The sequence below is a fragment of the Tamandua tetradactyla genome, chromosome 16, assembly GCF_023851605.1.
Source record: "Tamandua tetradactyla isolate mTamTet1 chromosome 16, mTamTet1.pri, whole genome shotgun sequence".
NCBI classification, from domain to species: domain Eukaryota; kingdom Metazoa; phylum Chordata; class Mammalia; order Pilosa; family Myrmecophagidae; genus Tamandua; species Tamandua tetradactyla.
This window is the reverse complement of record NC_135342.1, coordinates 41811600-41836663: the sequence shown is the minus strand read 5'-3', so window position 1 is coordinate 41836663 and position 25064 is coordinate 41811600. Positions and strand designations below refer to the sequence as shown.

General features: G+C 42.5%; 1 protein-coding gene across 1 annotated transcript in view; it reads left to right on the top strand.

The window, feature by feature from the left end:
* The window catches only part of ABCC11 (ATP binding cassette subfamily C member 11), a 68505-nt gene that overhangs the window by 28257 nt on the left and 15184 nt on the right, over nt 1-25064 (top strand). The window contains 13 exon segments of the mRNA XM_077132354.1: nt 475-582; nt 3739-3999; nt 5895-5966; nt 8627-8751; nt 10394-10466; nt 14049-14252; nt 15832-16027; nt 16030-16137; nt 16808-16897; nt 18651-18754; nt 20182-20379; nt 23131-23357; nt 23481-23618. Coding sequence (XP_076988469.1) covers nt 475-582; nt 3739-3999; nt 5895-5966; nt 8627-8751; nt 10394-10466; nt 14049-14252; nt 15832-16027; nt 16030-16137; nt 16808-16897; nt 18651-18754; nt 20182-20379; nt 23131-23357; nt 23481-23618 — 1904 coding nt within the window.

Sequence of the window (25064 nt, the reverse complement as noted above, 5' to 3'; positions counted from 1 at the left end):
TAGAAGAAAAAAAGAGCATATAAGGCAAAGAAGAATAAATATGACCATAACAGAAGTAATCACACCTAGCCACACTGATAGTTTTTAAGGCTCCCTCACATGCATTTTCTCAGTGTTTCTCAAACTTTATTCCTGTAGCAACATTTATGATTTTTGTTATCATGTCAATGGAGAGACAGATTCCAGTGGCCAGGAGGTGGGGTGGAGGTGGGAGGCTGTGATCAGCCCAAAGTTAAAGAATTATTCTGTATCTAAAATACAATAGGGCCCAGGCCTTCTGACTCTAAGACCAGTGCTCTTTTCCCTACTTCTTCCAGTCTCCCCAAAATACCAGCTTAGCCTCTGCCAAATGAAGAGCCTGCTTGTCACAACCTTCAGGTTCTGGCTCTGTGGTTTGAGGCCCAGGGAATAGAGTGGCTTAGTAGGACAGGGCTGTAACCCTCACTGCCTACCCCCCACCCCTATTCCATTCAGGCCTTCACCACAGTGGCTGTCTTGAATCCCCTGCGCATGTCAGTGTTCTTTGTACCCTTTGCAGTCAAGGCCATCACGAACTCTAAGATTGCAGCAAAGAGGCTCAAGGTAAGCATTCAGAAGCCTGGCTGCATGGCCCTCTGCTTGGGTGCTCATTCGTCAACTTCAGCCCCCATGATGTTCCTCCTGAATATGTCTCCTGATCAAGGCAGAGTCTTGCCTGGGTGGGTTGAGATTGACTGAATCAATGACTTCCCATTTCCAGGCTTATGTTGGGGCTGGGGAAGCAGAACAATTTGCACTTGATCTTAGCCAAAAGTCCCAGAAGTAATGAGGCAGATGAACCTAGCCAAGGAGATCTTAGGACAGTCAGAGGTCTCAGGTTCCAATCAGAGGATCTCAGACAGGTGGTCTGCAGACCATATCCAGAACAAAGACAGGTTTTGCTTAAGATTATCCCAATGACTTTTCTTTTTAAAAATTTATATAAAATCCATATTTCTGGATGCTCTGGAAAATCAAATTCTCTGATACCATATTCTCCCATGGTCACAAGTAGTAGGACCTGAGATGATAGCTGCTCTGTTTAGATGAAAATGTGCACTGTTCACTGCAGCACCCACCATGCTTTGTTGTACCTCCAATGCTGGGGCTGCATTTTATTTATCATTTATCTTCTTAGAAATGGTCCTTTTCTTTCATTAACATAGTTGGCCTTGCCTGTACAGGCATCCAAGTTTGGAAAGCCTAGTTTAAATCATTTTAGAAAAGACATTTTATTGTCATTGCACTTTTAAATATGGGCAGTACCAGACCTATATAATTCATTAATTCATTCAACAAATATTTATTAAATACTTACCATATGCCAGACACTGAGAATGCTACAGTGAGCATGACCAAGGGAATTTCCAATTTGACACTGGAAACAGACAATTAACAACTAAGTTAATCATCAGAACATGTGAAGAGCTATGATGTCAGTGAAACAGTGTGATGATTTAGAGAGTATGTAGAAACGGGTGGGGGCTACTTTGGATAGGCAAGCTAGATAAGGCCCTCTGCCAAGGACATTTGACACCTGAATATTGATTAGGCAGAGAGAAGAACATTCTAGCCCTGAGGCTAGAATGATCTCTGTGTGTGGGTGACAGGAAGACAGACAGTCTTTTACTTATCAATAGCTCCAGGGTTTCCTTAACTTCTGTGCATTTACCTTCAGGGCCCCAGCCTCCCTACAGGTACGTTGGTGCTGTCCTCCTCTACTTCTGTGTCTGTTTTCAGTGGGGTTGGCAGAATGAGGAAGCTGCAATCTGACCTCAAGACATGTCTACCGCTGGAAGGGCAGGGGGAAGCTTTGGCCATGTCCTGGGCCTGGGCTTCTTCTGGTGTGGCTAGAGAGAGGGAAGGGTGGTGGTGGTGGATATAGTTATGATGGGAGATGATAGCCAGAAGGGAAGGGCCAGGACACGGATCTCCAACCCTGGGCTGCCCTCCCTCAAGACAAGAGGGAACTGGAACTGAGTAGGACTGCCCTGTGGATGGAACTCTTACACTCCAAGTCCCCCTCACTCAGTCAGACCATCAAAGATACTTTGACTCTTCCTGCCTTGTCACTAGGTTTCCATCTGGGCCCCTTTGGCACTTGACTTTGGGTGGGAGTGGGGAGGAATGATCCCTAAGGCCACTTCCTCCTCCTTTCTCCTCCTCTGCCCTCACTGGAGTGGAACCCAGTTCTCTGTCCCCTGCATCCTTTTTGTCCTGGAAGAACTCTGAGGAGCCATCTTCCAGGACGCGGGAGAAGGAGAAAACTGAACCCTGGAGAGGATCACTTCTGGGAGGTGACAGGCTGTGGCTGGTGGCAGAGGAAGGGGTGGCAAGCTGGCTGCTGGGGAGCTGTGACTGTCTGCATCCTTAGGCCCTGGAGGAGGCCTTGAAGAGGGACTGTGGGCAAGAGTCTACAGACTACATTTTCCTTGGTGCTGTTGATTAAAAAAACAAGTGAAAAGCACTGAATGAAGTCAACAATACTAGAGATTGAGAGTGTAATTAGAGCATTTGGGGGCAAGGAGAGATCCTGTTTTCTTTCCATATAAACCCCTTTATCATTCATTCATTCATATCCAAATGGGTGTCTGTCACAACGGATCCATTAACCCAGAGTGCTACTCAAATTTCATATATTAAAATTGTATTAATAAAACTTAAGAATTAAAGTAAGGAAATGAATACTGCAATATTTTGGAAAGTGGTTCCCTAGGAGCATGGTCATATGAGAGAGGGGATGAGATGGGGAGAGCAATGTAGACAGATAGAAGCTCAGTCTTGGGTTCATGGATTTTTAAAAACTAACTATGCAATGAAGTCTCCAGTTAATAAAAGAAAAGGGGGCATGCATTTCCCTATAATGATGCTGTGTCTTGACCCAAATATTATAATGAATCCACCTCTGTACACCCAAGAGTCAGTTCAAAAAGAGATTAGTCCATCTGTTTTTTCCTTTGAAAATAGTTTTTTGTTTTGTTTTGTAAAATATGTGCTCATTGTGAAAAGTTCAGACAATTCAGAAAGGTACATAAAAAAGTATAAAAATCACTCTGCAACCTAAAGATGCTAGAGATAAAATCATTGCCCAAAATGTCAACAACTGTCCTTCCAGGTCCTTTACTAAGAATATTTCTTGGTAGAGATATGTGAATAGAATTTGACTTCAGTGGGGCCATACTTTCCACCCAGCTCTTAATGCTAGAATTTATATAGTTAAATACCCACATTTTACAGACAGGGAGATGGAGACACAGAAAGAATTGACCTACCTGCCAATGGCCACATTTTAAAATGTATGCCCTGAAACAGGCATACACACCTCCCCAGTGTGACCTGTGAAGACTTTTACATTTTTACTAGTAATAAATTTTAATGAGAAAGACTATATTTAATGCAATGACTCAATGGTTTTTAGTAAGAGACTAATGTAGGTTAGGTTTGAGAGTCAATTTAAAATAGGAAATAACTAAGGGTGCAGATCATATGCAGATATAGCAGAGTGGCACAATGGTCTAAAATTTGGAAAACACTGATCTAGAATTTTCACCAGGAGAAACTGATCTCCTCATAATGGGGTAGTATAACATCAAATTTTTACTGTTTAGTGGAAAGAAGTTCACTAATTCGGACTAACTGGTAAGTTAGCAAAATGGGGTCACATTCCTACTGAACTAAAGAACTGAATTCCTCCTCCCTCCCTTTCTTTTTGGTTTACAGAAATTTTTCCTCCAGGAGAGCCCTGTTTTATATGTCCAGACATTAAAAGACCCCAGCAAGGCACTAGTTTTGGATGGGGCCACCTTGTCATGGCGAAAGACCTGGCCTGGAATTGTCAATGGAGCACTGGAGCTGGAGAGGAATGGGCACACCACTGACAGCATGGCCAGGGTCCAGCCCCCTTTAGGTATCATCAAGCCAGAGGACCAAGGGGACAGCCTGGGCCCAGAGCTGCGCAAGATCAACCTGGTGGTATCACAGGTAGCCTCGTCCATTCCATGCAGGCGGGTTGGCTTCCTGACTTCCTATGTTTAAGTCTAGGAGCTTGGCCTATCATCCTATCATTTCCTAGGTTAGAAACCTCCCTCTCCAAGCTCTCCCTTTAAAATACAAATTCTTCATGGAAGGCATATACAAGAAGTCCTTCATACTTTCATGTGACTTAATTAATGATCTAAATTTGTTTTGGTAATAGGCAAGACCCCAAAATAGTATGAGAGTACTGAATTGCTGGTCCTTGGAGGGGCCAAGGACATAAAAAGGAGAAGGACAAAGAGACTAAATAAACATTGATTAAGTCACTAGTATGTGCCAAGCATGTTTCAATTTTGTTTTTCTATGAATTCACCTTTTCTGGCTCCTCCTTATCTAAGGGCTTGGTTCCCTGCTCTCTCCCGGTCTCATCCCTGCTCTTTTCTCTTACTTACTCACACTTTCTCCCATGGCAAGCATCTTCATTCCCATGGCTGTGAAGTCCATCTTCATGCTTTTATTTTTAGCCTTGATAGCTTCTGTATGCGCCATATTCAACTGCCTACTTAATATCTCCACTTAAGTGCCTGCAGAGCATTTCAAACAAAACAAGGCTAAAAGAGAACTCTTGACTTTTACCCTCTTCAACTGGTTCTGCAAGTCACCTCCATCTCAAGAGACAACTCCACCACCCTTCCATTGGTCAAGGCCCTGGGTGTCAAACTTGATTGCCTCCTTCCCTATCGCCAGTCCAATCCATCAGCAAGGCCTGTCAGCTCTAGTCAACATCCCTCCCAAACCCAACCACCTCTCACCGTATCTTCTTCTACCACCCTGGCCAACACCATCATGTGCCATTCCCAGCTCCAAGAGCCTCTTTACCAGCCTCTTTGCTTCCACTTTTGCACTCTTTAAATCCACTATCTACACAGTGGATGGAGGAATTTTTCTAAAATGTAAACTGATTCATGTCACCCCCCTGCTTAATCCTTAAACACTCCCACTGTACTTAGGATAGAGCTCAAATTTCCCAAGTACCTGCCTATACCTCTGACCTCTTTTTCTATTCGCTCTCTCTGTACCAATATACCAACTCTCTCCACCAACTATACCAACTTCCTCTAGCTCTTTGGCATGCAAGCTTCTCATTGCCTCAGGACCTATGCATCTGTTTGCTGTTCCACAGCCTGGAACACTCTGGCTACAGAGATTCCTTTGTCTGGCTCCTTCTTGTTATTTGCATTTTAGCTACAATAACAGCTCCTCAGAGGAGCATTCCCTGGCCAGTCCAGCTAAAATTACCTTAAAACCCCAACTGTCTGTTATAGTAGCTGATTTCATTTCACTTAACTCATTTAATGCCTTTTGGTTATCTATCTATGCATATCTATTCATGGTCTGTCTCCCCCTCTAGAATATAAGCTCAATGAGAGTTGTTTTATGTACTACTTGATACAAAATAAAAACTCAAATCACTGTCTGAGTGAATAAATGAATGAATGCATGCATGAATTCTGTGAGACTGGCTTCATGATCCCTGTTCTACAGCTAAAGAAACTGAGGATCAGAGAGACTGAGAGACTCGCCCAGGGTCATAGAGTAGATTACACATTAATCCAGAATTCGGATTTCCTACCTGACATGCCCACCTATCTGTGAATTCCTCTCTGCCACTCCCAATGGAAACTCCTGCTTCTAAGACTGCCCACCCCTCCCCGCCATCCCAGCTCTGTAGACTGAACTCAAAACTCTTTTTGAGTTTTGCTTGTCTGAGAGGTCTGGGGAGAGAAAGGGAGGTGTTATTTTGTTTTCTGTTTGTCATTTTATCTGTTGTTCAAACAGTAGACCCACCCTGGGCAAGTGGGAGTGTTGTGCTGTTCCAGAGCCTTCTGTCCTCCTTGCAGGGGACCACGTTAGGGATCTTTGGCAACACGGGCAGTGGCAAGAGCAGCTTGTTGTCGGCCATTCTGGGGGAGGTAAGTGACTTGAAACCATATTCACTCCCACTGACAGGCTGTCCAATTGCTCCAAGCTCTATTCCCCAGTAAGGCTACCATCTCCTTTGTGCTTTGGGGAGCAACCTCTTAGATCACCTAGAAATCCACTCTTACCTGCTCTCTTGTGTTTTCCCCACCCTGTTTTGTCATTAATCAGCTATCAGAATGATGAAACAATGTCTCATATGATAATAAAAATCATTTCATGAAGCCAAACCCATACCATTGTGGAGTAGGATGTGTGCCTCTTGTGGGATGGCATCAGGAGTAAAATGTGGAGGGAGGATGAAGGAAGAAGGAAGAGAGGAAGCCCTTCCAGATGGGATGGGGCCATCTCACTTGTACTCCAAGCATGGAAATCTCCATGCCTGCTCAATGTCCCTGCCCTTGAGATCTGGTAAAAGCTCTTGATACCCCACTATGATCACCTGTGGAAGCCCTTGAGCTCTGCCCTGTCTCTAGTCATGAGGAATGTGGCTCAGCCTACCCCTTCTCCAGTTTTTAAAATAAAACCCACTCCCACAAAATGTCTGGGGTCACACTGTACACTTCATGGCAAACAACCAAAATGCTGATGGTATCTGGTATGCATCTCTGGCCACCTTCCCAATGGATTTTATCAACAGCTTTTCTCCTCCAGCCCCAATCGCACTCCCTCCTGTGGCCTCTCTTTCTTCTCCTCCTCTCTTTGCCTGTCATCAATCCTCTCCACATTGTCTGGAGAACTAACATGCTCCTTCCTTCATTCAGCTTTTCCTTTAGTTTTTCTCCCAAATGTACATAGGCAAATTCATCAAGGCACAAGAAAAGCCTCGCCAATAGAAAGGCCTTCTGTGTTATAGAATCTTCCTCCTTGGAAGGAAGTTATGTTATAATTTGTAATTGTATCCTAATATATCAGTCTTTAGCTCATTTTTTCATACTCCACATGTGATGGTCTTTCTCAGCTTCTTTGCAACTGGGAAAAGAAAGACTTCATTTTTAAAAACTAGTGTAAATATTTAGGCAGTTATGTGCCAGGCTTTGTGCTAAGAGTTTTTCCTTCAACCCTCAAAACAACCCCAAGGGAACAGCAAACTAACCCCAAAGCAAGCAAAAGGAAAGAATTAATGAAGATTAGAGCAGAAATAAATGAAATTGAGAACATGAAAACAATTGAGAAAATCAACAAAACCAGAAATGGGTTCTATGAGAAAATCAATAAAACTGATGGACCCTTAACAGGGTTGACAAAAAGAAGAGAGAGGATGCAAAATGAATAAAATAAAAAATGGAAGAGGAGACATAACCACTGACCCCACAGAAATAAAGGAAGTAATGAGAGGATACTACGAACCACTTTATGCTAATAAACTCGACAATATAGATGAAATGGACAACTTTCTAGAAAGGCATGAACAACCAACACTGACTTGAGAAGAAATAGACGACCTCAACAAACCAATCACAAGTAAAGAAATGGAATCAGTCATTAAAAGCTCCCCAAAAAGAAAACAACCCCAAGGAGAAGATACCATCACTATGGCCCACTTATAGGTGGGGTGAGTAGATGGAATTCCGAAGGGGTCACACATCAGATAAAAAAGGATGGAGCTAGTACTAAACTCAGGTAACTCTTATACGGGATCTTCCTCTTCATCACAATAATTTTCCCTGGAAGCTTCGATTTCTACTTGGTAGTGGTTTGTCAGTTTCCTCTTCAAATGAATCCGTCTCTTTCCTTCCAATAAAGGACACACAAAAAAGATGTCATTTTAAGGTTTGTTCTTATTAATTAAAACTTAACTCCAACTCAGAAGTAAAAAGCAGTGGATTAAAAAAATAAAAGCACAGAATGATGAGGTTCTATGCTGGTGTGATATACATGGTTATATTCTTTTTTATTTTTCATTATGATTTTTTTTTGTATGTTGCATGGTGGGGATCACATTTCATTCTTTTTGCATGTGTGACTATTCCATTATTATGGCACCATTCATTGAATTTTTTTTCTCTGGCAAGTGCACAGGCCAGAAATCATACCCAAGACTCCCGCATGGCAGGCGAGAATTCTACCACTGAACTACCCTTGCACTCCACGTTCTTTTTTATCTTTTAATGTGCATTTTTAAACTTATACTAAAAAAGCAGAAAGAATACTACGTGAAGACCCATCACTAGATTTGACAAATTATAGCAGTTTGCCATATTTGCCTCATCAATGAGATACGTATTTTGTAGAACTATTTTGGATTACAGAGTTCATGACACTTCCCCCACTAAGCATCTCATCATGATATCTAAAAAAACAAGGATATTTTTCTAACAATGATACCATTATATATGCCCCTGACACATTTGTAATACTTCCTAATCATCAGACCTTTTGGCAAAGGTCCAGGGTATTTTGAATTCAGTGCTTGGATTCAGTCACAGCAAGAACTGGCCAGGGTCAGCTCTAACTGTTTCCATGTGTTCTCATGGCCATTTCCTTGAGCTCCCTAGTAAGCCTGGCTGGGCCATGATAAAAATCCTATTTCACATAGGAGAGCCTCTAGGATCCCAGAGAGCCTGGCTCTCTGGGCATCATGCCTGCTGGGCCAGGCAGGGTCCATCACCTGCTCTGCCCTGGTCCTGAGGCTAGATTCACTCTCCCGCAGATGCACTTGCTGGAGGGCTCTGTGGCGGTGCACAGAAGCCTGGCCTATGTCCCCCAGCAGGCCTGGATCATTGCGGGCAGCATCAGGGACAACATACTCATGGGAAGAGAGTATGACAAAGCCCGGTAAGCCTCCGGGAGAAGCAGACAGGGATCCTGGGGTGCGGTGAGGGGTGATGGGGTGAATTATGGGTTAATTCAGGGAGGGAGCCCCAGATGCTAATAGTAATTGATAGCTGTTAACACTTGTGTGCTTAATTATATGCATCACCATATTTCCTCCTTGCCATGAACAAAGAATTATTATCATCTCCATTTTCTAGATGAGTCAACTGAGGTTCCAAAAGTTAAATAATATGCCTCAATTCACAGAGTTGGTAGGATATAGTAGAACCAGGATTTGAACCTAGGCACTTGACTATTATGCCTGAATTGGCTCAAAATAACCAGCATTCCCTCCCCCTCCAAAAAAAAAAAAAGTCACTTGAAAACTTACTTGTATTAATTAAATCTTGGCCCCTAAGTCAAAAGGTAAAGCAAATGAGGTTATGAGGTTGTGTACATATTTACTTACATAAAGGAAGTAAATTTGGAGTCATGGCCGAGTAGGCCTCCTACCCTCCCATCAGTATCCCACCTCTTCCTTGTGGTCTCCCTACCCAGGGTCCTGGGGTTAACTTGCTGGAGACAAACCCTTGGAAGTCATGTGAGAGGCCTATTCACTGGAACTGAGTGCTACAGTATGCTTCCAACTGTGGTGGACTTTGGCTTCTTTTGACTGCTTTCTTGGTTTTGTAATCTGCAAACTCCATCTGGTTGTCCTGTGGGCACCTCGCAATTATGTCCAACATCAACTCACAAGCACCCTGTTTGCCCAGCCCTCAATCTGTCTCCAGTTCCCAACTTGCCCAGTTTAGTCAAATGGCATCACCCAAACTGTACACTCAAGTCAGCCTAGATGCCTCTTCCTCTGTTACTTTCTATATCTAACTGGTCAACAACCCTGGATAAATCTGTCTCCTACAAAACTCTTATATTTCTCTCTTACTGTCCACTTCCACGGCCCTTGCCCTTGGGTCCATATCTCCTGTCTCCTTGTTCTCTGTTCTATCCTGCATACAGTCTCCAAAGTAATTGCTCTGAAACACTACTCACATCTTGTCATTATCTGCTTTAAGATTGATACTACCTGGAGGACAGTGCTGAAATATCTGTCAAAAACGATCAAGTGCATCAAGTCTTGACTCAGAAAATCCACTATGATGTTTATGTTAATGCATAAACATCCTCAAGTATGAGTACAAAGACTCATATACAAGAATGGTCACTCTGCATTCATAGAAACAAAAGACTAGAAACAACCTAAATGTCCACCAGTAGGGCACTGGTTAATTTATGGTGTAGCCATATAATGGAATTCTAAGGTGCTATTAAAACAATGTAAACCAATATGTGCTACACACACACACTCATGCACACAAATAGATTATTTCTGTGTAAATACATAAGAAACTAATAGTGGCTGCTTCTCATGGGAGCAACTGAGCATCACAGATGGAAGGGAAGTTTATTTTTTACTGCATCTTTTTGTTCTGTTGAAATATTATTAAGTATAAGAAATGAAAAAAGGAAAGAAAAGAAAAAATCTTCAGTTGTTGGCCATTAAACCAAGATAATGTCCCAGTTTCTTAGCATGGAATTAAGCTCTTTACCTTCAAAACTTGGGGATATTGGAAATCCTGCACTTACAACTCCCCGATCTCCTCAGTTACCTCCAGGTGCTCCATTGCTGCTCTCTGAAACAAGACCTGGAAATTCTGCCCTTTGGAGACATGACAGAGGTAAGTGGGAGGTATGAATTCCCCAGCTCTAGAGTAATGTTGGTGCTTTTATATTCTGGGGTCTTCGGTCTGTAAGGGTCTCTCTGCATCCCAGCGTAACTGGAAGGGGTGCACACTGATTAACATAAGCAACAGGAATTTATTTTCTCATGGCTTGGGAAGGTAGAAGTCCATCAAGGTTTTGGCAGGGCTTGCTTTCTCACAGTCTATAGTGATCTGGCAATCCTCCCTCAGATGGAAATCTCTCTCTCTCACACACACATTGCATCTGCTCCTCTGGATTCCACTGACTTCTGGTTTCTATTCCATGTCCAGTTTCCTTCTCCTTGAATGTTTATTTTGGATAGAATATATGCTATATGAATATATCTCAACAAAATCTGCAGATTCAAAATAAATAAACAGAAAGATTCAAGTGCTAGAGAAAATGTGGAGAGAGAGGTGTACCTGTTCAATGTTGGGAGGGTAGCAGAATGGGGCATCCCCTCTGGAGAGTAATGTAGCAGATCCACAGGAGGCTAAATATAGGGTCGCCATGTAATTAGGCAATCCTGTTACTGGGCGTATACTCAGAAAATGAAAGGAGGGACTCAAATAGACATTTGCACGCTGATGTTTATGGCAACATCAGTCAGAGGTTAGCCACTGAACAGTATATTGACTTAGAAGCAGAAAGGCAAACTGTGGTGTATACATATGATGGAATATTGTGTGACTACAGAAAGGAACAAAGTTGTGAGGCATACAGCAAGGTGCATGAACCGTAAGGACATTATTTTGAGCAAAATAAGCCAAAAGTAAAAGGACAAATATTGTATGGTCTCTTTTAGAAAATACTTATAAGAAAGTTGGGACCTAGATTTTATGCTCTTACAGTCACGTCTATTCCTGAGCTTTAATTCTTGTTTCTAAATCCTGAGAAGTTGTACTCTGTATGTATAACCTGATATTTCCCTGGCATTTTGGGTACCTGTGTGACACTTAAGACTCAGAGCTGGAGTTCTGCGGTTCTGAAAGTCAACATTGCTCCATAAAGCAACTGCTAAAGGAGCCAAAAAAAAGAGATCAGACTTTAGAGACAAGAATGAAGCTGATCCAGTTGGCACTAAAGTAAATCAGAACACAGGGTAAAGGATGATACCATCTGTATTTTAGAACTTCACCTACTGTATGAGGCCAAAAGGCAGAGATGTTTATTTTATCTAAAACTTAAATTTTCTGTAGCACGTAATCCAATTTATCTAGCCAGTTAAACAACCTAAACAGCAATATAGAATTGGAAAGGAAATCTTTTCATTCTGTATAGTTTAATGTAATATCCAGATACATGTTGGACAGATAATTAAAAAGTATTGGTAATGTTCCTTGAGGGACTGGAGAAAAAATATGGAACTCTTGAACTTCCTTACCTTGGAAGTCCCTGATACTCTCTCTAACATTAGAGATTCCCAAGGTTACAGGTCAAGCCCTTCATCTTCAGCCTTGATCTTATGAAACTTAATTCTGTAACAGGGAGGCTGAGACTACCTATAGTTATGCTTAAGAGCCACTTCCAGAGAACCTCTTCTGTTGCTCAGATGTTGCCTCTCTCTCTTTCTCTAAGCCCAATTCTAGAAGTAAACTCATTACCCTTTCCCCTACATGGGACATGACTTCCAGAGGTATAAGTCTCCCTGGCAATTTGGGACATGACTCCCAGGGATGAGCCTAGCCCTGGCATCATGGAATCAATAGGCCTACCTGACCAAAAGGCGGAAAAGGAATATAACAAAATAAGGTATCAGTGGCTAAGAGATTTCAAATAGAGTCAATAGGCTATTCTGGAGGTTACCCTTATGCAAGTTTCAGCTAGATATTGCTAATTGCACAGATTGCCAAGCCCCAACCAACAGTATTCCTGAAAACCTTAAAGAAAACCCAGGGCTGTGCCTGAGGCTCTATAAAACTTTTATTGACAAAGTTTATTTTTCAGAAACTTAAAACTTCCAGATTGTTCCTGTGACAGGTAAGCCCTGAAAGGCAGAGGCACCAGTCTCTTCAAGAACATCAACTGGTTTCATCCCCCTACCCCATAATGTTGACACCCGTTTTCAACATGAGGAAGTTAGAACATTCATTGCCCAAATATCTCTGCAGATTGGGAGAGGATCAAATGAGAGGGAGGAGTTATAACAGAGAATATAGGACTTGAGAAATGATTGGAACTACTGAATCACTTTATTGATACTTCTTGTCAGCCTCTAGTGTATTAGAACAGCTTGAAGGAAATACCTGAAATTGTGGAACTGTAACCTATACCGTACTTTGAAATTTGCTCTCTATCTACTTGTTAAGCTGTACTTTGAAATTTATTGCTTCTCTGCATATATTTCATAATAAAAAATATGAAAAAAATAAAAAGCCACATGGGCTTAAACCCTGCTCCATTCAATTTGGTCGCACCTTGGCTAATAATAACATCTTCAAAAGTCCTATTCATTCACACCCACAGGAATGTGGATTAAGACTTGAACATGTCTTTTGTGAGGTACATGAGTCAATCCCCAGCCCTGCTCATCTTCCTCCCACCCACCTTCCCTTGCAGCCCCCACTCTGACCAGAACTTTCTGTCATTGGCAAAAATAATTGTACTGCCTTCATCTGGCTGTTTTGAGACTCAAATGAGTTAATACACAAAGTGCTTTGAATGGTTCCTAGTTTAGGGTAGGTGTCAGCTTTATTATAACAACATAGTAGACATTTAGTAGAAACTTGTCAAATGAATGAGTGGGAAAACTGGGCTTCGCCCAGGTCAAGAAGCTTGTCCAGGGTCACAGCAGTGAACTGGAGGCATAGCAGTGAATAGAGGTCACTTTGCCATCCGTTATACTTGACCTTAGCCCAAAGACTGAGAAGAGATGCCTAGCTACCCTTGAAACTCAGCTTCTTCTCTACAGAGACTTCAAGAGTTTGTGACAGAACAGGAACTAGGAGTTAGACCTGGGGTCCCTAAGACCTCAGAACTTCACAAAAGGATGGAGTGCTAATCTTCAAGGGGACCAAACACATGTCGCTTAGGAACTCAGGTTTCCATTCTCACTCCTGAAATCACAGTATCCTGTTAAATGGCCCTTCCCATGACAGCAAAGCAACAACCCTCACAGACACTGCAGATACATCTATGTTGCATACATGGCAAAAATGATCATAGATGACATCCCTAACTCAAACCAACAGACCCTCCAGTTGACAGTTGCAATCAACTGGGAATTAAAACCTAAATGTGATATAAAATGGTACCATTTCTTGGGACCAAGCGATTCATTTCATTATCTAAATTTGTAGTGGTTTAATATGCCTTCTAAGATGTTGGCAGGGTTAGAAAAATTGTATCTAATTATGGATTATAAAATTTTAATTAATCAAAAGTCAGTTTCTTCATCCCTTCTGAAGCAAATTTTGAAAATAAAATGTCAGGGGTGACAAATCAGTAGCCGTCAGGGAATGTGCAGGTACCTGGTCTGTCACATCTGCTCACCCATTTGAGCACACCTGGCTTGTGCTTGCTCTCTGGGCACTGTGTCTGTTGCTCCCCATCTGCAGATTGGGGAGCGGGGCATCAACCTCTCCGGGGGACAGAAGCAGAGGGTCAGCCTGGCCCGTGCTGTCTACTGGGACCGTGAGCTCTACCTGCTGGATGACCCCCTGTCAGCCGTGGACACCCACGTGGGGAAGCACATCTTTGAGGAGTGCATTAAGAAGGCACTCAAGGGGAAGACCATCATCTTGGTGACCCACCAGCTGCAGGTGATCATGCCTCTAGGGATCTGGCCATAAGCAAAGGATAAGGTGGACCCTCCAGCCTCTACCATTTCAGAGTGTGATTCAATAATAACCTTATGGGCAGCTGCCCCTTTACCTCAGACTAGGAGCATCAGATTTGCGATGTCTTGTAAATAACGTGGCTTTCCTCTTCTTTTCATCTGGAGAAAATAGGCTGGTAAAAGATTTCTGTGACTGGTAAGAATTGAAAACAAATTTTAAGATCTCTTCCAGCTTCAAAAGTTGATGGGTTTTTTGGGGCGGGCCGCGGTGGCTCAGCGGGCAAAGTGCTTGCCTGCTATGCCGGAGGACCTCGGTTCGATTCCCGGCCCCAGCCCATGTAACAAAAACGGAGAAACAGAATACAATAAAAACAAGAAAATGTTTAAAAATGTTTCCCTTTCTTCCTTCCTTCCTTCCTTCTATCCTTCCTTCCTTCTCTCTGTCTTTCCTTTAAAAAAAAAAAAAAAAAAAAAAAAAAGTTGATGGGTTTTTCAAGTTACCCACTCCCCTCCAAAAAAATCCCTCAGAGAAGGAGAATTCCCCAAGTCTTATATTCTTAGGTCAAGTGGCACTTCCTTGTCTTTTACTTATAACTGCTGTAGGTACAGTGGTTGTTACTGGCTCTGTTTCTCACTAGTCCCTTCCTCTAGATATTCTCATACTTTCCTAGATATTTTCCTTCACTAAGTATTCTCATACTTTCATTCTCATGTTGGTTTTAAGGCTTTGTTATTTTTTTTTCTTGTGCTTCTTCTCTGGCCTTTCATCTTTGCCTTACTGTCTTTTTGGTATAAAATGTTTCAGACCTGAAAAAGGTCTAGAAAATAATCTTATGAAAACCCATGTATCTAACAGATTAAACAATTAAACATTTCATTCCTCTCCCAGATTGCATTCCTTTTCCTCCCTCCTGCTAACCAGGATCTGTTGTTTATTGTTCTTACAAATGTCTCCATACATGAATCTCTATACTCATGACTCATTAAACTTGTCTTTTGTACATTTACAAACTTAATATAAATGGTATTTTATTCTCTATGTCCTTCAGTGATTTGCTTTTTCTCACTGAACTTTTTACATTTTTCAGATCTTCTATGTTGATACAGTTAACTTTATTTGATTCTCACTGATATAGTATTCCAGTATATAAGTATACCAGATTTATTTCTCTAGGATGGACATTTAGGTTGTTTCCAGCTTTTCACTTTTACAAAACTGTGCTTCAGTGTACATCCTTCTGTCTTTATATATGTTTGAGAGTTTTAGGAGTGAATTGTTCAAGATGTATGTTCATAACATACATCTTCAACTTTACACGATATTGTCAAATTGTTCTCCAAAGTGGTTATACCAATGTACAGACATCCCCAACAGTTTATGAGGGTTCCCTTTATCTTGGATCATCACCAGCACTTAAGCAATTGTCTAACTTTTTAAATTCTGCCGCTCTGGTGATATGAAATAATATTTTATCATGGTTTTAATTTACATTTTCCTGATGAATAGGAAAATAATTCTTTTCAGATGCTTATTGAAGACGTTATTTCTTCTGACTCTTTAGTATCTGGAGTTTTGTGACCAGATCATTTTCCTAGAAGATGGGAAAATCTGTGAGAATGGAACTCACAATGAGTTGATGCAGAAAAAGGGACAATATGCCCAACTCATCCAGAAGGTGCATGGGAAAGCTGAACAGGTGATTTCCATCCCTTTATCCTCACTCTCCATGGGGAGGAGTATCTCCACTTCCCAGCATGTGCTTTCTGCCCGAACATGTTACAGGACACAGAAAAGACAGCAGAGAACCCAGGAGTGGAAGACCAGGCTCAGACCACTTCTCAGGAAGAGCCTGCCAATGAAGATGCAGGTAATGGTACTGGGAAACAGGGTGGGAACGCCTTCATGCTTGCCTGGGTTCCCCAGAGGTCCTGGCAATTTCTTCCCGGACCCCAGACAGGGCTACACTCTTTACTGTTGAATACCACTACTGAGACTCTTGGACATTTGCACACACAAGTTACCGATCCATGTAGTGGATTATAGGGTAAGTGTCTACCTGGGCTGATATCACAACTGTTTGTTGAGGAATTGAATCACTGCAAAACAAATTGGTGAACATCTAAGCCTCCCATTTTTCAAATGAGGAAACTGGGAGGTTAAGGGATTTGCGTGAAGTGATACAGTGAATTAGTTGTGGCAACAATTCTGGAACCAAGGTTTTCTGGTTCCAGGCCATTGCATTCTTCATTCTCCCCTGCTGCCTCCCTGAAGCACTTGGGAACCCAGGACCTCAGAACTTAGTGATTGGCTGCAGTCTCGGTTCTGCAGTCCATTTCAAAAGATACCACAAATGGTGTCTCCTATGTAAAATCCACTGGTTAGGTTCAGGCTTGGAGGAGACACTGAAGCTAGAAAGAGGAAGATGGAAAAGGTAAAAACCAGGGGCAGAAGACAGTGCTGGGGCTCCCTTTGGCCCTGAAAGAGGTATAGGTGGTTGGGAGTCATAACCATTTTCTTCTTCTTTTACCTGAACTCAGTGCTGGAGAATCAGCTCACAAAGAAGGAGGAGGTGAAAGAGGGTTCCCTGAGATTGAATGTCTACCACCACTACATCCAGGCAGCTGGAGGTACAGTTCACCAGCCACCCCATGCCAGGCTGGGACTCACTCTCTGACCAGTCCTGCCACTGAAACGGGCTCAGACTGCAAGACAGCACCTTGGTCCAGATGTGCCCCTGAGTCCATGTGAAGTCGAGGTGCTGAGGAGTCATACCATACATGGGCTGAGCGTGCACAAATCTACTCAATAATACTACTCAATAATAGTAATAATACTACTCAATAATAGTAACTCCTGCCAGAGTTGATGCTGAAGTTGGGCTTCATGTGTACTTTTTATTTCCATGTTTTTACAACTGTGGGTACTGATCCATTAGCAGGTTGTGAAATGTATCGAGTGGGTCATGGAAAGCACTGAAAGAAAGAATAGAATTGAAAATATCAGCATGTACTGTATTTAGTTACGTGGGTGAAACTTGCATTTATGTGTATTAGGTGCAATTTAAAAATGTACTTATTAAGGCAAATGACAGAAGTTTCAAAAGGACCATTTTATTAAATGGTATACATTACCATATACATTTATAAGTCCATGCACATATGATTAAAAGAAATCATAGTGTTAAAAGATACACATATTGTTCAAAGAAACCCAGGTGTATAGTACTGTACTTTTTGAACAATTTAAGAGGTTTTCTAGAGTAATTTTGATTCTGATTTCTTTTACTATTCATTGACATGGAAACTTCACTTTTGTATAAGGTGTATCTCCTCTCTGTCTGTGGGGAGGAAGAGGTAGGCTGTGCACAGGAGGCCGCCATCCTCACCCCTCCACCATGGGCAACCCCGCAGGGATAACACAGGGCCTGGCAAGAGCAAATGTTTGTGAAATGCAGCCAATTGACTTGTATTTACAAAGCACCTACTATGCATCAGGCACTGAATCAGCTCTGCAGGAGAGGGGATTTAAGATCGTTTCAGACCAAGCTAGGAATTTAATTGGAGAATGACTACATTTACATCCACCACATAACAAGAGAGATCTCTGTGGCCATGCATGGTCTCAGATTCAGAGAAGAGGTTGGTGCTTGAGTGGGGCCTTGAAGGCAGGGTGGAATGCTGAAAAAGAAATTTGGACATGCAACAGAGTAGATTGCTAGGTGAATTCTAAGGCAAGAGGCAGATGCTAAAGGAAGGAATGCACCCCGGGTTTTCCCATCCTTGACTTTATAACACAAACTGGTTTTGAATTCCACCTCTACCACTCAACAGCTTGATAACTTTGGGCAAGTTACCCCCACTCTCTGTGACTCAGTTTCCTGTGTCAGTGGGGATAGGAAATAAGACATATGGATGTGTTTGGCACTGCATACCTGGCACATGACACACAAACATAAATGGTAGCTGTTATTACTTTAAAAACAGAGCACTCAGGTCCTGGATACAGGGAACTAACTTTCCTGGAGTCATGTTTATGTGCCAGGCACTGGGCTGGGCACTTAACACACCTCATCTTCTCTGTAGAGCAGCTTCATTAGACTAGTATGACTGTCACTACTTCACGAGTAAGGAAGTGAAATGTCACTGACATTTGGTACCTTGTCTAAGGTCTCCCAGCTTAGAAGCTGTAGTAAGGATTTGAACCCAAAGCTCTCTGATCTTGGACTCGGCTCTCCTCAGTCCTACAGGACACCCAAAGTGGATGAAGTGGGAAGATCCAAGGACTCAGGGTTTGGGATAGCTGAGCGGCAGTGGCAGCTGTTTTCTTGCATCTTGCTGCAGCACACAGTATTTCTTAGCATCACCTTCTCTCCCTCCCCAGGTTACATTGTTATTGCCATCGTTTTTCTACTCCTATTGTTGTTCATCTTCTTCATGACCTTTAATTTCTGGTGGCTGAGCTACTGGTTGCAGCAGAGCTCAAGGGTGAGTGTCATGATAGGGGCGGGGTGACTTCTCGCTTCTCAAGGTGCTTCCCATCTGCTGCCCACAAGGGACCCACATGGCATGCCCAGAATCTGCCACTGCCAAGATGAGAAGTGGTGCTCTGGAGAGAGCCTCTGGGAGTCAGGATGCTGGTTCCTTCCTGCTCTGGACTCCTGCATTTACACAATGGGAAGGGTGTCACCCATACAGCTTGGTTGGGAGGCATCCAAGAGGTTTCTGTCCCCAAACAGCTCCCCAAGAATGCTTTACATTCCACCATAGTGACATTTTTTCCCGTTTGACTCCAGCTTTGCCTCCTCTCTATAACATTTAAAATATGCCCCGGCACCCAGGTGTTAGGGGCCAAGAGGCTATTATGTGGTAGGTACGGTGCCAGGTTATTTCATTAATCTTCCCTAACATGTTAAGAGGTTGGTATCACTGTCCTCATTTTACATATGAGGAAACTGTGCCTAGACAGGATAAAGAACCTGCTCTAGAACAAGATAGGAAGTGAAGGAGCCAGGACTCGAACTTGGGACACTGAATCCAAGCCATGTTTTTCACACAGTGCTCCACTTAGTTAACTTTTGAGCCCTACATCAGGCACTTTCTTCAGGAAAATAGTCATTCTAAATATTTAGAGATTGGAAAGGGTTAATAAGGGGGTTTAGGGGCTTATACACCCACTGGAAGGGTTGGGGGAGAGAAGTTGGGATCTTAGCAGCAGGCAACACTGAGGTGGATGATTCTCAGAAGGGTACCTGGAAGCTACTGGCAAAATGTTCCCATCGCTCTCACCAGAGTTAAATGGCTTCTCCTCTTCCACCTTACAAATTTCCTGTGAGTGCATTGCTTGATAGAAACTGACCCAAAATCAAGTTTGGGAAATTGAGCTCCAAGCTTCTCCTGCATTGTGTTGAAGAATATAGAATGAGCAGGTGTAATGCTGGATGATCATCCAGCACAAATTTCTAACACCACAGAGTGAATTAATTTATCAAACCATTTTCTACCCTGAGAGGAGAAAAGAAGTAGCATTAGAGTGCAGGCTGCCTTGAGGCAAAGATACATTGGAAGAGGGACAAATAGAAGCTACAATTGTAGCAGTACTGAGTTGAGAACAAGCAGGAGGATGAAGTAGGTGACAGTGGGAGGAGCTCAGAGTCAGGGAGATGGATCCATTCGGTCCGTGGAGATGGATCCATTAGGTCCGTGCTGATCCAGGGGATAGATAATGAGGGCCTAATGCAGGAGTTAGGGAGGGGGTTGAACAGAGAGGGGGTTGAACAGGGAGCAGGGAGGCTTTTACATATAGTTTCACCTTGTACCAGCCAGAGTTTTATGTGGCCCAGGAAAAGAAGCTTTTCTCCCCACTGTGTTTCATCCAGGACTCATGTGAGCTGACCTCCTTTTCTTTCTCAAAGACCAATAGCACCCAAGAGAGCAACAGGACCAATGCAGACCCAGGTGACGTACTGGCCAATCGAGAGCTGCCTTTTTACCAGCTGGTGTATGGGCTCAGTGTCCTGCTCCTGATCTGTTTGGGGATCTGTTCCTCATGGACTTTCACCAAGGTCACCAGGAAGGCATCCACAGTCTTGCACAACAAACTCTTCGACAAGGTATGGTCTCTGAGCAAAGTGCTGCCACAGGCTGATCCCTGACCTTGCCCAACTCTTTTGCAAGTGGGTGCACTGTGTAATTAGGGTGTAAGAAGCATGCTAGAGAATGAGAAATGTGGATAAAGCCTACCTGCTACTGGAAGTATGAGTCTAAGAGTTCAGTGTCTCTTGATGGAGGGTTGATGGCTGAGCACTGTTACACTTAGAGTCACTTATAATTGCCTGAAATTCCTTTGAAGTAGGCATTAACCCTCATTTTATATATGAGAAAACTGATATCCAAAGATGTTCAGACTCTTGCCCAGGTGTGTCATGGTTAGAATATCAATTTGTCTATGATATCACTCTACCTCTCAGAAATATCATCCCTCTCTCTTATTTATCAAATACTAATTGAGTACTTACTATGTGCCAGATTCTGTGCAGACATTGGGTTTACAATGGTGAATGAACATACAGGTGTGTTTCCTGCCATCTTGGGCGCATATAGTCTAATTGGGGAGACAACAGATTTTTGTAATATGGTATGCATAGCCTACCATGGATTGGGGGCACATGGGGCCATCAGAACATAAGAAAAAAAGCACCTAATCTTGGCTTGGGGTAGTGGAAGGAAGGAGGAGAGCCCAAGAAGGTTTCTTGGAGGAAGGAACTTCTCAGCTAAGACTTGAAGGAATAGTCAGATTTAGCCAACACAAGATTGGGAAGCTTGAGGAACAGAGCATTTCCCAGAAATTGGATGGAGTTCAGGAAGGCTGGAGCATGGGAGTACAGAGTAGGTGTTCTGAGAGGTTCTCAGGGAGTGAGGAGGGACCTACCATTCTTGGCAGACTGAATGCGAACTGTCTCACCCTTAAGTGCTTCAGTGTCGGAATGGTGAGGTGGTGGTATTTCCCCACATCTCAGATAAAGCAACTGGCTTTGTGGAAGGGAAATTCTGCCTGATACCTGACAGGTAGAATATACCACATCATCCATGATTGGGGCACTTGACCAGATGATCTCTAACATTCTTTTGGCTTCTAGAAATTCTGGAATGATTCTAGATTCTAGAAATTATAGCAATGTCCAGTGACCAGGCCTCAAAGTGATATTTTGTATTTTAATTTTGAGAAGTGTTTATGTTTCTTTCCTTTTAGAAAATATATTTATATTAAAAATATTTTCCTTTTCCTATTCCTTTCTTGGCTTTATAAATTTTAATGTGTCTTTGTAGTTTTTTATTATCCCAAGTAAAGGATAATATTGATTATCCTCTGATAAAATTATCATCTCTGATAAAATTGATTAACTCCAAAAACAACAACAAAGCATAAAACAAAACAAAAACCTCCGATTATTTTCGGTGCATAGGAGGCAACCAGAGTTTTATCCCCCATGATCCCACTTGTATCCTTAATCCTGAGTAATAGTGGACTCTCAGGAGGACTGCAGACGTGTGCCACAGCTGAACTGAAGCCAGTTGCTCTTATGTTCCCTTTCCGTGTCTCCCTGTCCCCATAAGTGCTCAGAATCCAAGAGGGAGGTACTGTTCTACCCTTTGATTTCTCACAGAATCAGAAGTGTGACAGTTCTGATTGCTCTAGCTCAAGTATTTAACAAAAGATCCTGGGTATAGTAGAGATATTCTAGAGGCAGAAAAAGCAAGGGAGCTTATAACCTGCCTCTCTGACCCTCACTACCTCTCCCATTATCCTTAGAGAGCAAACATGGATGACAGCAAAATCCAGGCATTTGCAATAAGAGCTGTTTCACAGGACACTCCCTGGCTCAAGTAATTAGTAATTGCTAATAGTCAAAATTTCCCTCCCTCCCTTTAGTTTTGGCCTTAAAAATTATTAACTTCTATCCATTTTTTTTCTTGTGTTAGAGCTTGAGGAATTCATGGGAAAAAGGAAGATGGCCATTGGGTCAGTGGCATGGGCCTTTAAGAAATGCCTTCTATGAAGAGTATAGCTGGGTTGGGGGTTGGAGAGAACTCTGGAGGTCTAGTTCAGTGGTGATTTTGCCATTAACTACTTGGATGTCTTTGAGAAAGTCACTGAGCCACTTCCCCTTCTCTGAGCCTCAAGCGTCTTCCTTTGATACATGTAAAATGTCAGTTTGAAATGTTCTTTGATCTCCAAAGGGCCACTTACTTTCAGGGATCAGAGAAGTTGGGGGTACCACCATCAGAAAGGGCAGTGACAGTTAAATTTAGCCCAAGAGTTCAAGTCTCATGCAATCATAGTGTAATTGCTGCTACTCATCATTAGTGATCCTGCTGGAAAATGGTCCCATTTGTAGAAAATAATAAGAGCTGCTATTGATAGAATGCTTACCAGGGGCCAGGTGGTATCCTGAGCACTTCAATGTGTTCTCTTTCTTTTTTAAAAAATCACATAAAATTCATCCTTTTTAATTGTACAATTCAGAAATTTTTTAGTATATTTAAAGAGTTGTATAAACCTCACTTCAACTCTATCAAACATTATTGCCCTCATTTCACAAATTAGGATACTGAGACTCAGAAGGGTTAAATAACATGTTCAAGGTCACACAGCAGTTGGTGGAGGAGTTGGGCAGGACCGGAGCCCAGGCACACTGACTCTGGAGCCCATGTTCTTAACCACTGCTGCACATGACCTCCTCTGGGTGCTTCTTAGTCTGTGTCCTATACCTCTTCAGAGACTGAGGGTAACAGGCATCTTCATTGGTCCTAATTACCATTCGCAGCTACTTTCAGGATCAGGGTTGATTTTGTCTCTGCAGGTTTCCCACTGCTCCATGAGTTTTTATGACATGATGCCAACAGGCCGGCTTTTGAACTGCTTTGCGGGGGACTTGGATGTGCTGGACCAGATGTTGCCCATGGTTGCCGAAGAGTTCCTGCTCCTGTTTTTGGCAGTGATTGCCATCCTGATGGTTGTCAGCATACTGTCTCCATTTATCTTGGTGATAGGAGCCATAGTAGGCATTGTCTGCCTCACTTTTTATAGGTGCATGGTCTCTTTTTGCTTGTGAGTGGGTTTGTTAATTGAGGTACGAGGGTAGGGCCAACCCAGGCTTGGATGGCCCCAGAGGTGGATAGCCCAGGCCACTTGCCCTCATTCTTGATGCAGGATATTCAAGAGAGTCGTCAGTGTGCTCAAGAGATTGGAGAACTATAGCCGGTCCTCTCTGTGCTCCCACGTCCTCACCTCTCTGCATGGTCTGAGCTCCATCCATGTCTATGGAAAAACCAAAGATTTCATCAATGAGTGAGTCCTGCTGTCCATCTGAGGATGATGGGCTGAAAGGGTATTGGAATGGTCAGGTAGGGAATAGAGCATCTGGGAATGGCATCATCTTCAAAAGAAACAGATAGGAATTTGTTTTACTCCATTTACTCTTCTGAGCTTCCAGAGCCTTATCTGTAAAATGGGGACAAAGGTCTCTATCCAATCCTTTCGAATATGCTTATAAGAATAAAAAATGTAAGTTTCTAAATGTTTGTAAACTTCATAGACCTATGGATATTGCATACATATATTAATATAATTAATAGTTAGATGTATCACTTTGTTACTACCTCTTGAATTATGTCTTTTTTCTTCCAAACAGGTATCTAATTTTAATAAAATAACAGGGACAACAGCTTTCTAATAATAGAATTTCATTTGGTACTTGTATCTATAGGTTTGCTTTCTTAATGTTTGTAGAAACAAACAAAAATATGGGCTGTTCTCCTTGCAAAGATTATTAATCAGGAAGGGTTTTCACCAACAAGAAGCTTGCAGTCTGGTGCAAGAGAAGAGATGTGGCCCATCTTTTTGTAATAACACAGGGTTGAATATGTTAGATGGAACAAGAGAGGAGCAGATAAAATTTCATGGGAGCTCAGACCTGTACCTGGGGGGATCTGGGAAGGCCTTGGGGAAAGAGGTGGCATCTGAGCTGGTTTCAAAGCCTGGGTAAAATGTGGGCATAGAAGATGGCATGTGCTCAGTTAACTGGGACATTGATGTACCAGAGCATCGAGGATTGCACAGACCCTAGGACTGAAGGATCCTGGAATGATGCATTAATTCAGTTCACACTGAGTGCCTACCCTGTGTCGAGCACCCACTAAGGTGACTGTGGGCACTGCTGTGAACAAGACAGACACAGTCCTGTCTTTAGATGGATAGGTGCTGGGAAGAAAAAATATAAGGCAGGACAAGGGAATAGAGAGACATGGTAGGGATGAAGGTACTTCTAGGAGGGCCTCCAAGGAATGGGCACTGAGGAAAGTTGTAAATGAAGTGGGGGTACAAGCTATGCAAATATGTGGGTAACAGCCTTCCAAGCAGTGGAAAGAGTAAATGCAAAGACTCTGAGAAGGGAGCAAATATTTGAAGGATAGGAAAGGGGCCACTGAGTGAGCAGGGCATGGCTTGTTTAGTCTAGGAAGGCCTCAAGGTGGAGGTAACTCAGTCGTTAAAGGGTAGGATGGACAGTATCTAGAACGGCTTGTGCAAAGGTTCAAGGATGAGCTGTGAACAGTCAGTAAGGACTTCCATGCCTAAGGTGACTGCACGTTGGCATAGTATGTGAAGTAACTTTAGTGGGTATGTAGTGAATACTTTTTATGTCAATAATCAAAGGGTTTTTTGTATTTTAGAAAAAAATACACCTAACACATTAAATACGTTATTTTTAAAATTTAAGGTAGTAATAGAAGTTTC